The sequence below is a fragment of the Pseudophryne corroboree genome, chromosome 4 (genome assembly GCF_028390025.1).
Source record: "Pseudophryne corroboree isolate aPseCor3 chromosome 4, aPseCor3.hap2, whole genome shotgun sequence".
Lineage (NCBI taxonomy): Eukaryota > Metazoa > Chordata > Amphibia > Anura > Myobatrachidae > Pseudophryne > Pseudophryne corroboree.
The window spans coordinates 741,327,306-741,339,403 of record NC_086447.1 but is presented as its reverse complement, the minus strand read 5'-3'; the positions used below and the strand labels follow the sequence as shown (position 1 = coordinate 741,339,403).

Genomic DNA, 12,098 nt, shown 5'->3' with positions numbered 1-12,098 from the left:
CACTTACAGATAATTTCTGTCACGCGTGTCCATAAAGGTATCTTTATATCTGAAACAATATGCTGTCCACTCCCCACACAAACAGAAACGATACACACTTACAGAATGTTTCTATCTCGCGTGTCCGTAAAGGTATCTTTTACTGCATGCAGATATTCAGTAGTGGAAAAACCCCCAAGAAGACTTCACATGATATATATGCAGGACAAACTTACATTAGCTTCCTTTCCCGCATGCCCATAAAGGTATCTTTTATCAGGTACGTCGTCTTAAAGGAGGATTCCACAAGATGATTTCCAACGAAGGAAGTATTTATTACACAAAGTTAAAAGAACAGAGTCCAAACGAAGGAACCCAGGTAACGGCTACTGATGGAAGACTTGTTCTCTCACCGGCCGGCTGCAGACAGGTAAGCGAGCAGAGACAAAGTCCGAGTCACCGTATCCCAGGATTCCACACTAACGACAGACGGCTTCAACGCGTTTCTGGGAGTTCACTCCCCTTTGTCCCCTTGACAAAGGGGAGTGAACTCCCAGAAACGCGTTGAAGCCGTCTGTCGTTAGTGTGGAATCCTGGGATACGGTGACTCGGACTTTGTCTCTGCTCGCTTACCTGTCTGCAGCCAGCCGGTGAGAGAACAAGTCTTCCTTCAGTAGCCGTTACCTGGGTTCCTTCGTTTGGACTCTGTTCTTTTAACTTTGTGTAATAAATACTTCCTTCGTTGGAAATCATCTTGTGGAATCCTCCTTTAAGACGACGTACCTGATAAAAGATACCTTTATGGGCATGCGGGAAAGGAAGCTAATGTAAGTTTGTCCTGCATATATATCATGTGAAGTCTTCTTGGGGGTTTTTCCACTACTGAATATCTGCATGCAGTAAAAGATACCTTTACGGACACGCGAGATAGAAACATTCTGTAAGTGTGTATCGTTTCTGTTTGTGTGGGGAGTGGACAGCATATTGTTTCAGATATAAAGATACCTTTATGGACACGCGTGACAGAAATTATCTGTAAGTGTAATTCCACAGAGAGATGAAGTAGTGGACCATACAGAAACAACAAAGGATCGTTTCCAGATTTATGTGTACTATGCAGCGCTAGTTCCTAGTTTTCTTTCTTTGTATAATCCATGGTCTACGAGGTTTCTGGGTGTAACCTCTATTTTCTAGGAACCAGCAGCAGCTAGTAAGCGCAGGGCTGCTACCTTTTTGCTTTTTACCCCTTGGAGGCTACCTGAGGAGGAGGAAGCTTTGGAAAACGGGGCCCTGTTTGTATTTACATCTGTCAACACCAATCCGGGTATGCAACCGTCTTGTTTTTATGAACATTTATTGTATGCTGTTCTGGAATAAAAAGGGTTTTCTTATTATATAAAACCTGCTCCCTATCATATCCTTTTCACTCTGAGTATAGGCCTAATTCAGAGATGATCGCTGCAACGGCACCCAGAAGCCCTACGTATGTGAAAGCATTTCACTGGTGTGATCGCCTCTGCCTGATTGACAGGCAGAGGCGACCGCTGGGCGGGAGAGGGCGTGCCAGCGGAGTTTGAACGCTGTTGGGGGGGCACAGTCCAGATAACGCAGGCATGTCCGGACCGTTGCTGGGGCAGGTAGCTGCCTTCCACCACAGCTAGGCTGCTTAGGCAGGGAGCTACTCGCTGGGTGCGAAAGCATCACCGCCGTGCGATGCTTTCGCACCTCTGCTGGAGGGGGGTAGGGCTTGACATGCGGGGCGGATTAGCCCTGTTCTGGGCATCCTCCCGCATGTCAGAGATTGTGATCATAGATGTGCTATTTTTAGCACATCTATGATTAGCTCTGAATTAGGCCCTGGTATTTATTATTTATTACCTGTTATCTATATAGCGCACACATATTCCGCAGCGCTTTACAGAGAATATTCGGCCATTCACATTGGTCATTTCAGATCGCAAGGAGATTGACAGGAAGAAGGCGTTTGTGGGTGGCAACTGACCGTTTTTTTGGGAGTGGTTGGAAAGGCGCAGGCGTGTCCAAGCGTTTGCAGGGCGGGTGTCGGAGTCAATTCCAGGACCGGACAGGCTGAAGTTCTGGGCAACACTGCACAAATAATTTTTGAACCGCCCGGCTGCACATGCGATCGCACACTTGCAAAGCAAAAATACACTCCCCAATGGGCTGCGACTATCTGCTCGCAGCAGTGCTAAAAACCCCTAGCGAGCGATCAGGTCTGAATTACCCCCCTAATCCTTTAGGGTACAGAATAAAGTGATAGATCTCTGGGAAACACTGAAAGTGAAACCTCACAGCAGATACAGGCACACACAGTCATATTAGCAATGCAGATAATTATTAGTATGACAATAAAACTGCACTGAACTAATACTGTATAAGTATGTATGTGTGTGTATATATATATATATATGTATATATATATAAAAAGACACAGTGCGGTACTAGACCGTAGGTATATATCAGAATATTCGTACAATATATTCTGTTATCAGTACACTTTTCCTTAACTTACTCTGTCTGTATAGAGACATGTAGAATACTCAAGTGTTTGTAAAGTCACAGCGCTGTATACAGGCGGCTTTACAAGGGAGACCTTGCCCTGCAGTCCCAGAGACTAGCCGCAGCTATACTCCTAAGATGGCGCCCAGCGTCTCAGTCAGGGAGTGCGGGAGAGTGTGAGGAAGCTCCAGGGTGGGAAAATCTGCAGTAGATGTCGCCCTGGGCCGGGGAGAGGCTACAGGTCAAGCACCGACTCCCCTACGCTGGACCTCACCACAAGAATTATGGAGCATTATCAATAGGGGCGTTGGTACACCCGACCTGTATTCCTATGCCCTGACGGATAAAGTGGGGTCCCTGCTCGGTGACTGTGTCCACGCCAGCGTCGCAGTCCGTCTCCCTAGACTGCGAACAGGAATGTGATTTAGTGGCGGTCTCGCCTGGGGGACCCTGTTACTTCCTCCCCGTAGCAGCCACGCGACTCAGGAGAACGTCTGAAACTATGTGCCTAAAGCCGTAACATCTTCGCCGCAAGTACCCGGGAACTGAGCCGCGGGAGTATGCGACGCCGCTTGGGAGGTGATGGAGTTGCAGCACTGAAGTGTCAAAATGACATACAGCACAGACAGCCCACTTTTGAAGAAATTTTCTGTCCGAAAAAGCTTTTTCAGGGCTGCCCAATGCAGCCCTCCTGTTAGGTCCCCTGCTGCTAAAGGCACCAACTCGAAACTGAGCTCACAGTGTCTGGAGGCGGGGTTTCAGAGGAGGCCCCAGTGTATCCTGGGACAGCCTAAAGCTTTAGCCCGTTGGTGTCTCTGGATCAAGATCCACTCTACACCCCCAATGTTTTCCTGTGGAACACAGTGTACCCAGCTGCAGAAAAGTGGATGTGGGTACCTCAAATGGTACTTTGAATTCAGTGTGCATTACCCAAATTGTATTACACGAAGATTGTGTTTTGTCTTTTTCATTATGTCATTACCCTTTGGGGACTGAACTGAAGATGACGGATTTCCCTATCACAATGGAATAACCAGGGGAATGTGATTTGGGGTTTTTTCTTAGGCGCCCATGTGTACTATAGATACTGCTGTTTTCAAAATTTCTAAAGGTTTAAAGATGTGATCCTTCATCTTGTGTATCACTAAAGGGGGGGTACACACGGAGAGATCCGTGCTTAAATTCTAAGCAATCTTTCTAGATTGCTTAGAAATTAAGCACGGATCTCTCCGTGTGTAGTGTGTCAACGACAGCGATACGCGGTCCCGTGCGTCGCTATCGCCGGCTCTAGATTTGGAATGCGAGCATGCCAAATCTAGCGAGATCGCTCATTTCACCGATGGGTGAAATGAGAAGCCCTCCCGTCCCACCCCCCGTACCTCGCTCAGCACACATTGCGCCGAGTGGGGGGAGAGATGTGCGCTGAGCGGTCTGTGCTAGATCGCTCAGCACACATCTCCGTGTGTACGGGGCTCAAGGCAGCTTGAGTGTGTGCACAGAGCTCGCACCAACATTTACACAGTGCATAGACCAATTGTTTGCTATTGGTCCACGTGGTCACACCCCTCCTAGGCTGCACACACAGAGCCATCTGTAGCTGCCTCTACAGACAGCCCTGCGCATGATGAGGGTGTGTGGTACTGCAGTATGACCCTCTTTTTTATCATTCCTGCCCTGAAAAATGGAAATTGAATTTATAAGATATTTTGTCCTATTAACAGCCTTCCTGCCATTGCCCTGAAGCAGCAATGGATTTATTTCCCCTGCATTGCTATGCACGATATGTATATGCATGATCTGATACTACTGATTCCAGACCTGTTACCTGTTTAGGCAGTCAAACTAACCAACTTACTTCAGATCTCCATCTCCTTGTGCTAAAGCTTTTGCAAGATTTTGCAACTGGTGGGAAAGTTGCATCAGTCTCCGGTCTTCCTCTTCTTTTCGCTGGTCATAATTTCCAACAGGAGCTGGTTCATCAGTCTGTAAAACAGAGCAAGACAATAAAATAGATGTAATTATTATACTATGGAACTAGCTATATTTATTTGGTTATTAAGGTATATATTTACTATACTGACATTTGGAACGGCAACACTGTAATGTCAACAGTTTCAGGATGTCAACATATTTGGTCAACATTGACAAACTCTACGTGTTCAAAATGTCAACATTTGCACATATGAGTGATAGGGTTAGGCTGTGGCTAAAGTAATGCTACAGTTAGGGTTAGGGTTAGGCTGTGGCTAGAGTAATGCTTCAGTTAGGGTTAAGGGCCCTCATTCCGAGTTGATCGCTCACTAGCTACTTTTTGCAGCCGTGCAAACGCATAGTCGCTGCCCACGAGGGAGTGTATTTTCGCTTTGCAAGTGTGCGATCGCATGTGCAACGGAGCGGTACAAAAACATTTTGTGCAAAACAAGACCAGCCCTGAAGTTACTTATCCTGTGCGATGATCCTAGCGACGGAGGTCCCGGAATTGACGTCAGACACCCGCCCCGCAAATGCCTGGACACGCCTGCGTTTTTCCTACCACTCCCAGAAAACGGTCAGTTGACACCCATAAACGCCCTCTTCCTGTCAATCTCCTTGCGATCGGCTGTGCGAATGGATTCGTCGCTAGAAGCATTGCACTGCAACGATGCTGTTTGTACCCGTACAACGCGCAGTTTTGTCTTTTTTTACCTGACCTGCGAAAATCGGCAGCGAGTGATCAACTCGGAATGACCCCCAAGGTTAGGCTGTGGTTAGAGTTAAGGTTAGGCTGCGCTTAGAGTTAAGGTTATTAGGCTGTGGTTATGGTAAAGTAGTACCGTTGACATCCTCAATGGCAACATATTGAACATGTAGACATTATGTCAGTGTCAACATGTCAAATGCCAATACTGTGACCATGCAACATCCTGAACATCGATACGGTATACCACACTTGTTACTAAGGCAACACACTCACAGTGGATAATCTGAATGGACCAGTGTTTGTCTCATACTTGCCTACTTTTGAAAAAGCATTTCAGGGAGATTGTGAAAGTAACACCTATCAGCGCAGCCATGTACTGCTACATCTGAGAGGTGTGTCATAAAAATGACTTGCATCCAAATGTAAATGAGCCCCAAAGTTAGTAAGATCTATTTATTGAAGAAAAGACACTGATATTTTGCAGGATTTGTTAGTGTATTGTGTTTTACAAGAGGTTCCATATACTGTAAGTGGCCATAGGGATCAATGGGGCAGATGTATTAACCTGGAGAAGGCATAAGGAAGTGATAAACCAGTGATATGTGCAAGGTGATAAAGGCAGCAGCCAATCACATCCTAACTGTTAATTTACATATTGGAGCTGATTGGCTGGTGCCTTTATCACCTTGCACATATCACTGGTTTATCACTTCCTTATGGCTTCTCCAAGTTAATACATCTGCCCCATTGTGCCTTTTAACCAATGCAGGGAAATGACACTAATGATCCCATTTGAATGTATATATCTCTGATTTCTTTTCCCCCCAAGAATGTAACAGCTGTATAATGGGGATAAGGTGCAATCAGGGATATTGCCGGACTTTTCAGGGAGTCAGGGAGATTGCTGCTATTTCAGGGAGTCTCCTGATGGTTTGTCTACATGTCAATTATCCAATACTAAAGTTATCATTCTTTACTAAATACAGATCTATAATGACTATAGAAGTAAAGAAGACTACAATAACTTTACAGAAATAAAAAATTGTTTAAAATGTAATTTTTGTTATTAAAATGAATGGGCAGCAAGTGTCATACTACCCCATAGCTTTGCTTGTCCCATCGGTATAATGCTGTGGGTGCTGGCCATACAGCTCTAGGTGTGACATGCTTAGACTGCAGGGTAACATATACATACAGTAATACGTACTTTTTTCAACTTCTGAAGGGCTTCTCTGTTAGCATCAACCAAATTCTTCAACTGGACACTTCTACATAGAAACACAGCAGGATTCCCTATTAGAATAATCTCATATGCAGAAGTGTCAAAAGACTATAAAAGGGATTGTGAAAGTATCAGTATAAATGAATGAAATAATAAAAAATAAAATAATAAAAAATGTTTAGCAGGTGTAAAAAGAAAACACAATAACAATGGCTAATGATATAGGGGTATATGCAATTGCGGTCGAATTCCCGAAATTGTCGAATTTCGGGTCATTTTCGACCAAAAAAAAAATTCGCCTATGCAATTCAGTGCTTTCCGACCAAAAAACGGACTTTTAAAATTCGACTTTTTGAAATTTGAATTTTTGCAAATTCGACTTTTCTGCAATGATACAAGTGCTGCAATTCGACCAAAGCATATTCAATTCAAGTTTGGAAATTCGACAGCAGTGCTTTTAGCCTGCAAATTCGTCATTTTCAATCCGCCACACTTTGGAGGGTGAAAACAAATAAAAAAAATTTAAACATGTTTTTTTTTGTGTTTTTTTTTGGGGGAATAGCAGATCTATTTATATTAGAAGGGATTAGGTACTTTTTTTTTTTTTTTGGAGGCACAAATATTATTTATATATTTTTAAAAAAAAAAATTATTTTATTTATTGCTGGAACGGTAAAATCCTAAAAAAAAATGGCGTGGGGTCCCCCCTCCAAAGCATAACCAGCCTCGGGCTCTTCGAGCTGGTCCTGGTTCTAAAAATGCGGGGGAAAAATTGACAGGGGATCCCCCGTATTTTTAAAACCAGCACCGGGCTCTGCGCCTGGTGCTGGTGCCAAAAATACGGGGGACAAAAAGCGTAGGGGTCCCCCGTATTTTTAACACCAGCATCGAGCTCCACTAGCTGGACAGATAATGCCACAGCCGGGGGTCACTTTTATGCCGTGCCCTGCGGCCGTGGCATTAAATATCCAACTAGTCACCCCTGGCCGGGGTACCCTGGGGGAGTGGGGACCCCTTCAATCAAGGGGTCCCCCCCCCCAGCCACCCAAGGGCCAGGGGTGAAGCCCGAGGCTGTCCCCCCCCATCCAATGGGCTGCGGATGGGGGGGCTGATAGCCTTTTGTGATCATGAAAAGAATATTGTTTTTTCCAGCAGTACTACAAGTCCCAGCAAGCCTCCCCCGCAAGCTGGTACTTGGAGAACCACAAGTACCAGCATGCGGGAGAAAAGCGGGCCCGCTGGTACCTGTAGTACTACTGGAAAAAAAATACCCAAATAAAAACAGGACACAGACACCGTGAAAGTAAAACTTTATTTCATACGTCGACACACACATACTTACCTATGTTCACACGCCGACATCGGTCCTCTTCTCCATGTAGAATCCAGGGGTACCTGAAAATAAAAGATCAATATACTCACCTCAGCCATGGTCCAGAGATAAATCCACGTACTTGTAGAAAAAAACAAAACGCAAATACCCGACCAAACGGACTGAAAGGGGTCCCATGCTGACACATGAGACCCCTATCCCCGAATGCAGAGAGACCTGTCAGTGACAGCTGTCACAGAAAGGTCTCTATAGCCAATCAGGAAGCGCAACTTCGTTGCGCTCACCTGATTGGCTCTGCGCGTCTGAGCAGACAGCGCATCGCACAGCCCAGTCCATTATATTCAATGGTGGGAACTTAGCGGCTAGCGGTGAGGTCACCCGCCGGTCAGCGGCTGACCGCGGGTTAACCCCACCGCTACCCGCAAAGTTCCCACCATTGAAAGCAATGGAGCGGCTTTGCGATGCGCTGTCACAGCACAGACAGCGCACAGCCAATCAGGTGAGCGCCACGGAAGTAGCGCTTTCTGATTGGCTGAAGGGACTTCAGTGACAGGAGTCACGTGATGTCCCGGGATTCGGGAGAAAGGGGTCTGATGTGAAAGCATGGGACCCCTTTCTTAGTCCGGTATGGATCGGTGTTCGTTTTTTTGTTTTGCCAAGTACGTGGATTATCTCTGGACCTGGATGTACCTCTGGACGCTGGAAGGTGAGTATAATTTTTTCACAGGTACCTCGGATCGTCGGAGACCGTGGCAGTCGGCGTGTCAACATAGGTAAGTATGTGTGTGTCGGTAGTGTGTAATAAAGTTTTACTATCAAGGTGTGTGTGTACTGTTTTTATTTGGGTATTTTTTTCCAGTAGTACTACAGGTACCAGCGGGCCCGTTTTTCTCCCGCATGCTGGTACTTGTGGTTCTCCAAGTACCAGCTTGCGGGGGAGGCTTGCTGGGACTTGTAGTACTACTGGAAAAAACAATATCTTTTTATTATCACAAAAGGCTATCAGCCCCCCCATCCGCAGCCCATTGGATGGGGGGGGGGACAGCCTCGGGCTTCACCCCTGGCCCTTGGGTGGCTGGGGGGGGGACCCCTTGATTGAAGGGGTCCCCACTCCCCCAGGGTACCCCGGCCAGGGGTGACTAGTTGGATATTTAATGCCACGGCCGCAGGGCACGGCATAAAAGTGACCCCGGGCTGTGGCATTATCTGTCCAGCTAGTGGAGCCCGATGCTGGTGTTAAAAATACGGGGGACCCCTACTCTTTTTGTCCCCCGTATTTTTGGCACCAGCACCAGGCGCAGAGCCCGGTGCTGGTTTTAAAAATACGGGGGATCCCTGCCCAATTTTTCCCCTGCATTTTTAGAACCAGGACCAGCTCGAAGAGCCCGAGGCTGGTTATGCTTTGGAGGGGGGACCCCACGCCATTTTTTTTTTCCGGGTTTTTCCCGTTTTTTCCCGTTTTTTTAAAATCGCGGCAAAATCCGCCAAATCGGACGATTTTCGCCCGCGATTCTGGCGAATCCGTTTTTCATTGAATATGGTGAATTCCGGAAGCCACCTTCCGGAATTCACCTGTCGAATTAAGTCGAATTAAAAAACGGCGAAAAATTGCCGCGATTCGCCGTGAATTGCATATACCCCATAATGATGCTTTCCATAAATAGCTTCTAATGTAAAAAAAAAAAAAATCTTGCTTTACCCTTCACCCCGCATAATGGTAAATATTGTTTTTCCTTTTGGACTTCCCTATGTGGCATACAGTATTAACGCTGAGTGGCGGATAGATGCCCCCATCGTTCATCTGACTACAACAACTGCATAGGTATGTAAGACCCTGGTTTCCATGTTTTTCACCCATCTAATTGATACAATGTAATATACTCTATGTGATAATATACAGTATTACCATATATAGTTACATTATAGTGTCATATCACATACAGAATATTATAGTGTATCAGGAAGGCAGGAAAGTCTAACCTTTTCTACTGACCAAATAACCAGTGTTATTGCCGGTCGGGCCCAAAAAAATCACCTGGGTCAATATACTCGGCAATCCTACCCGTGTCTCGAGCAGGGCTGAACACTGGTAGGACCCTGGTTACGCGGCAGTGGAAATTAACCCTACTCGGTTTACGCGACCCGGGTAATACTGCTCCACGATGCTGGAGCTTCTGGTGTACAGACAGATGATATCATCTGTAAGTGCCTCACACTGGAGCATTGCAACAGTGCTGTTAACGCCAACGCTGAGCACACAGACGACCTAAACCACCCACAGATTCAACCACATGCTGTCCCACAGCCTGATCCTCAGCATTAACTGCAGCTCATAATCTGATCCTCAGCTTCAAGTCACCCTGAGCTGCAGTGAGGAAGGCAGCCACAATCACTCACACTCATCTTTGTGAGCCTGAAAAAAAGTCAAATTTTAATGACATCCATATGGATTTACAGGGCTGACCCGCGTTAAAGGGAAACGGGACCGAAGTACAGTGGAAACAGCGTCTAAAGTCGCGTCCGACCCAATATTTTGTTGATAAAGGGGTATAATAGAATCACGTCTCCAGTGTAGTCATGTGATATCCAGGAAGGCTGGGAATGGCAGCTAACAATGGGGCAGATGTATTAAGCCTGGAGAAGGCATAAGGAAGTGATAAAGCAGTGATATGTGCAAGGTGATAACGAACCAGCCAATCAGCTACTGTCATTTTTCAAATCCGTAATGATTTTCACTTATCACTGCTTTATCACTTCTTTATCCCTTCTTCAGGTTAATACATCTGCCCCAATGTGCATTATGTAGCAGATGCGGAGGACAAAACAAAAATAAGAATTTACTTACCGATAATTCTATTTCTCATAGTCCGTAGTGGATGCTGGGGACTCCGTCAGGACCATGGGGATTAGCGGCTCCGCAGGAGACAGGGCACAAAAATAAAGCTTTAGGATCAGGTGGTGTGCACTGGCTCCTCCCCCTATGACCCTCCTCCAAGCCTCAGTTAGGATACTGTGCCCGGACGAGCGTACACAATAAGGAAGGATTTTGAATCCCGGGTAAGACTCATACCAGCCACACCAATCACAACGTACAACTTGTGATCTGAACCCAGTTAACAGTATGACAAACGTAGGAGCCTCTGAACAGACGGCTCACAACAATAACAACCCGATTTTTTTGTAACAATAACTATGTACAAGTAATGCAGACAATCCGCACTTGGGATGGGCGCCCAGCATCCACTACGGACTATGAGAAATAGAATTATCGGTAAGTAAATTCTTATTTTCTCTAACGTCCTAGTGGATGCTGGGGACTCCGTCAGGACCATGGGGATTATACCAAAGCTCCCAAACGGGCGGGAGAGTGCGGATGACTCTGCAGCACCGAATGAGAGAACTCCAGGTCCTCTTTAGCCAGGGTATCAAATTTGTAGAATTTTACAAACGTGTTCTCCCCCAACCACGTAGCTGCTCGGCAGAGTTGTAATGCCGAGACCCCTCGGGCAGCCGCCCAGGATGAGCCCACCTTCCTTGTGGAATGGGCCTTGACAGATTTAGGCTGTGGCAGGCCTGCCACAGAATGTGCAAGTTGAAATGTGCTACAAATCCAACGAGCAATCGTCTGCTTAGAAGCAAGAGCACCCAGTTTGTTGGGTGCATACAGGATAACAGCAAGTCAGTTTTCCTGACTCCAGCCGTCCTGGAAACCTATATTTTCAGGGCCCTGACAACATCTAGCAACTTGGAGTCCTCCAAGTCCCTAGTAGCCGCAGGTACCACAATAAGCTGGTTCAGGTGAAACGCTGACACCACCTTAGGAAGAAACTGGGGACGAGTCCGCAGCTCTGCCCTGTCCGAATGGACAATCAGATATGGCTTTTGTGAGACAAAGCCGCCAATTCTGACACTCGCCTGGCCGAGGCCAGGGCCAACAGCATGGTCACTTTTCATGTGAGATATTTCAAATCCACAGATTTGAGCGGTTTAAAATGTGATTTGAGGAATCCCAGAACTACGTTGAGATCCCACAGTGCCACTGGAGGCACAAAAAGGGGGTTGTATATGCAATACTCCCTTGACAAACTTCTGGACTTCAGGAACTGAAGCCAATTCTTTCTGGAAGAAAATTGACAGGGCCGAAATTTGAACCTTAATGGACCCCAATTTGAGGCCCATAGACACTCCTGTTTGCAGGAAATGCAGGAATCGACCGAGTTGAAATTTCTTCGTGGGGCCTTCCTGGCCCCACACCACGCAACATATTTTCGCCACATGTGGTGATAATGTTTTGCGGTCACCTCCTTCCTGGCTTTGACCAGGGTAGGAATGACCTCTTCCGGAATGCCTTTTTCCCTTAGGAT

At 46.3% G+C, this 12,098-nt stretch overlaps 1 protein-coding gene across 2 annotated transcripts in view; it reads right to left on the bottom strand.

The window, feature by feature from the left end:
* The window catches only part of NPHP1 (nephrocystin 1), a 271,740-nt gene that overhangs the window by 207,972 nt on the left and 51,670 nt on the right, over positions 1 to 12,098 (bottom strand). For both annotated transcript variants that reach the window (XM_063918125.1, XM_063918126.1), the window contains exons 4-5: positions 6,387 to 6,447; positions 4,355 to 4,482 (exon numbers count right to left, since the gene is read on the bottom strand). In XM_063918125.1, coding sequence (XP_063774195.1) covers positions 4,355 to 4,482; positions 6,387 to 6,447 — 189 coding nt within the window. The remainder of the gene's footprint in view (positions 1 to 4,354; positions 4,483 to 6,386; positions 6,448 to 12,098) is intronic.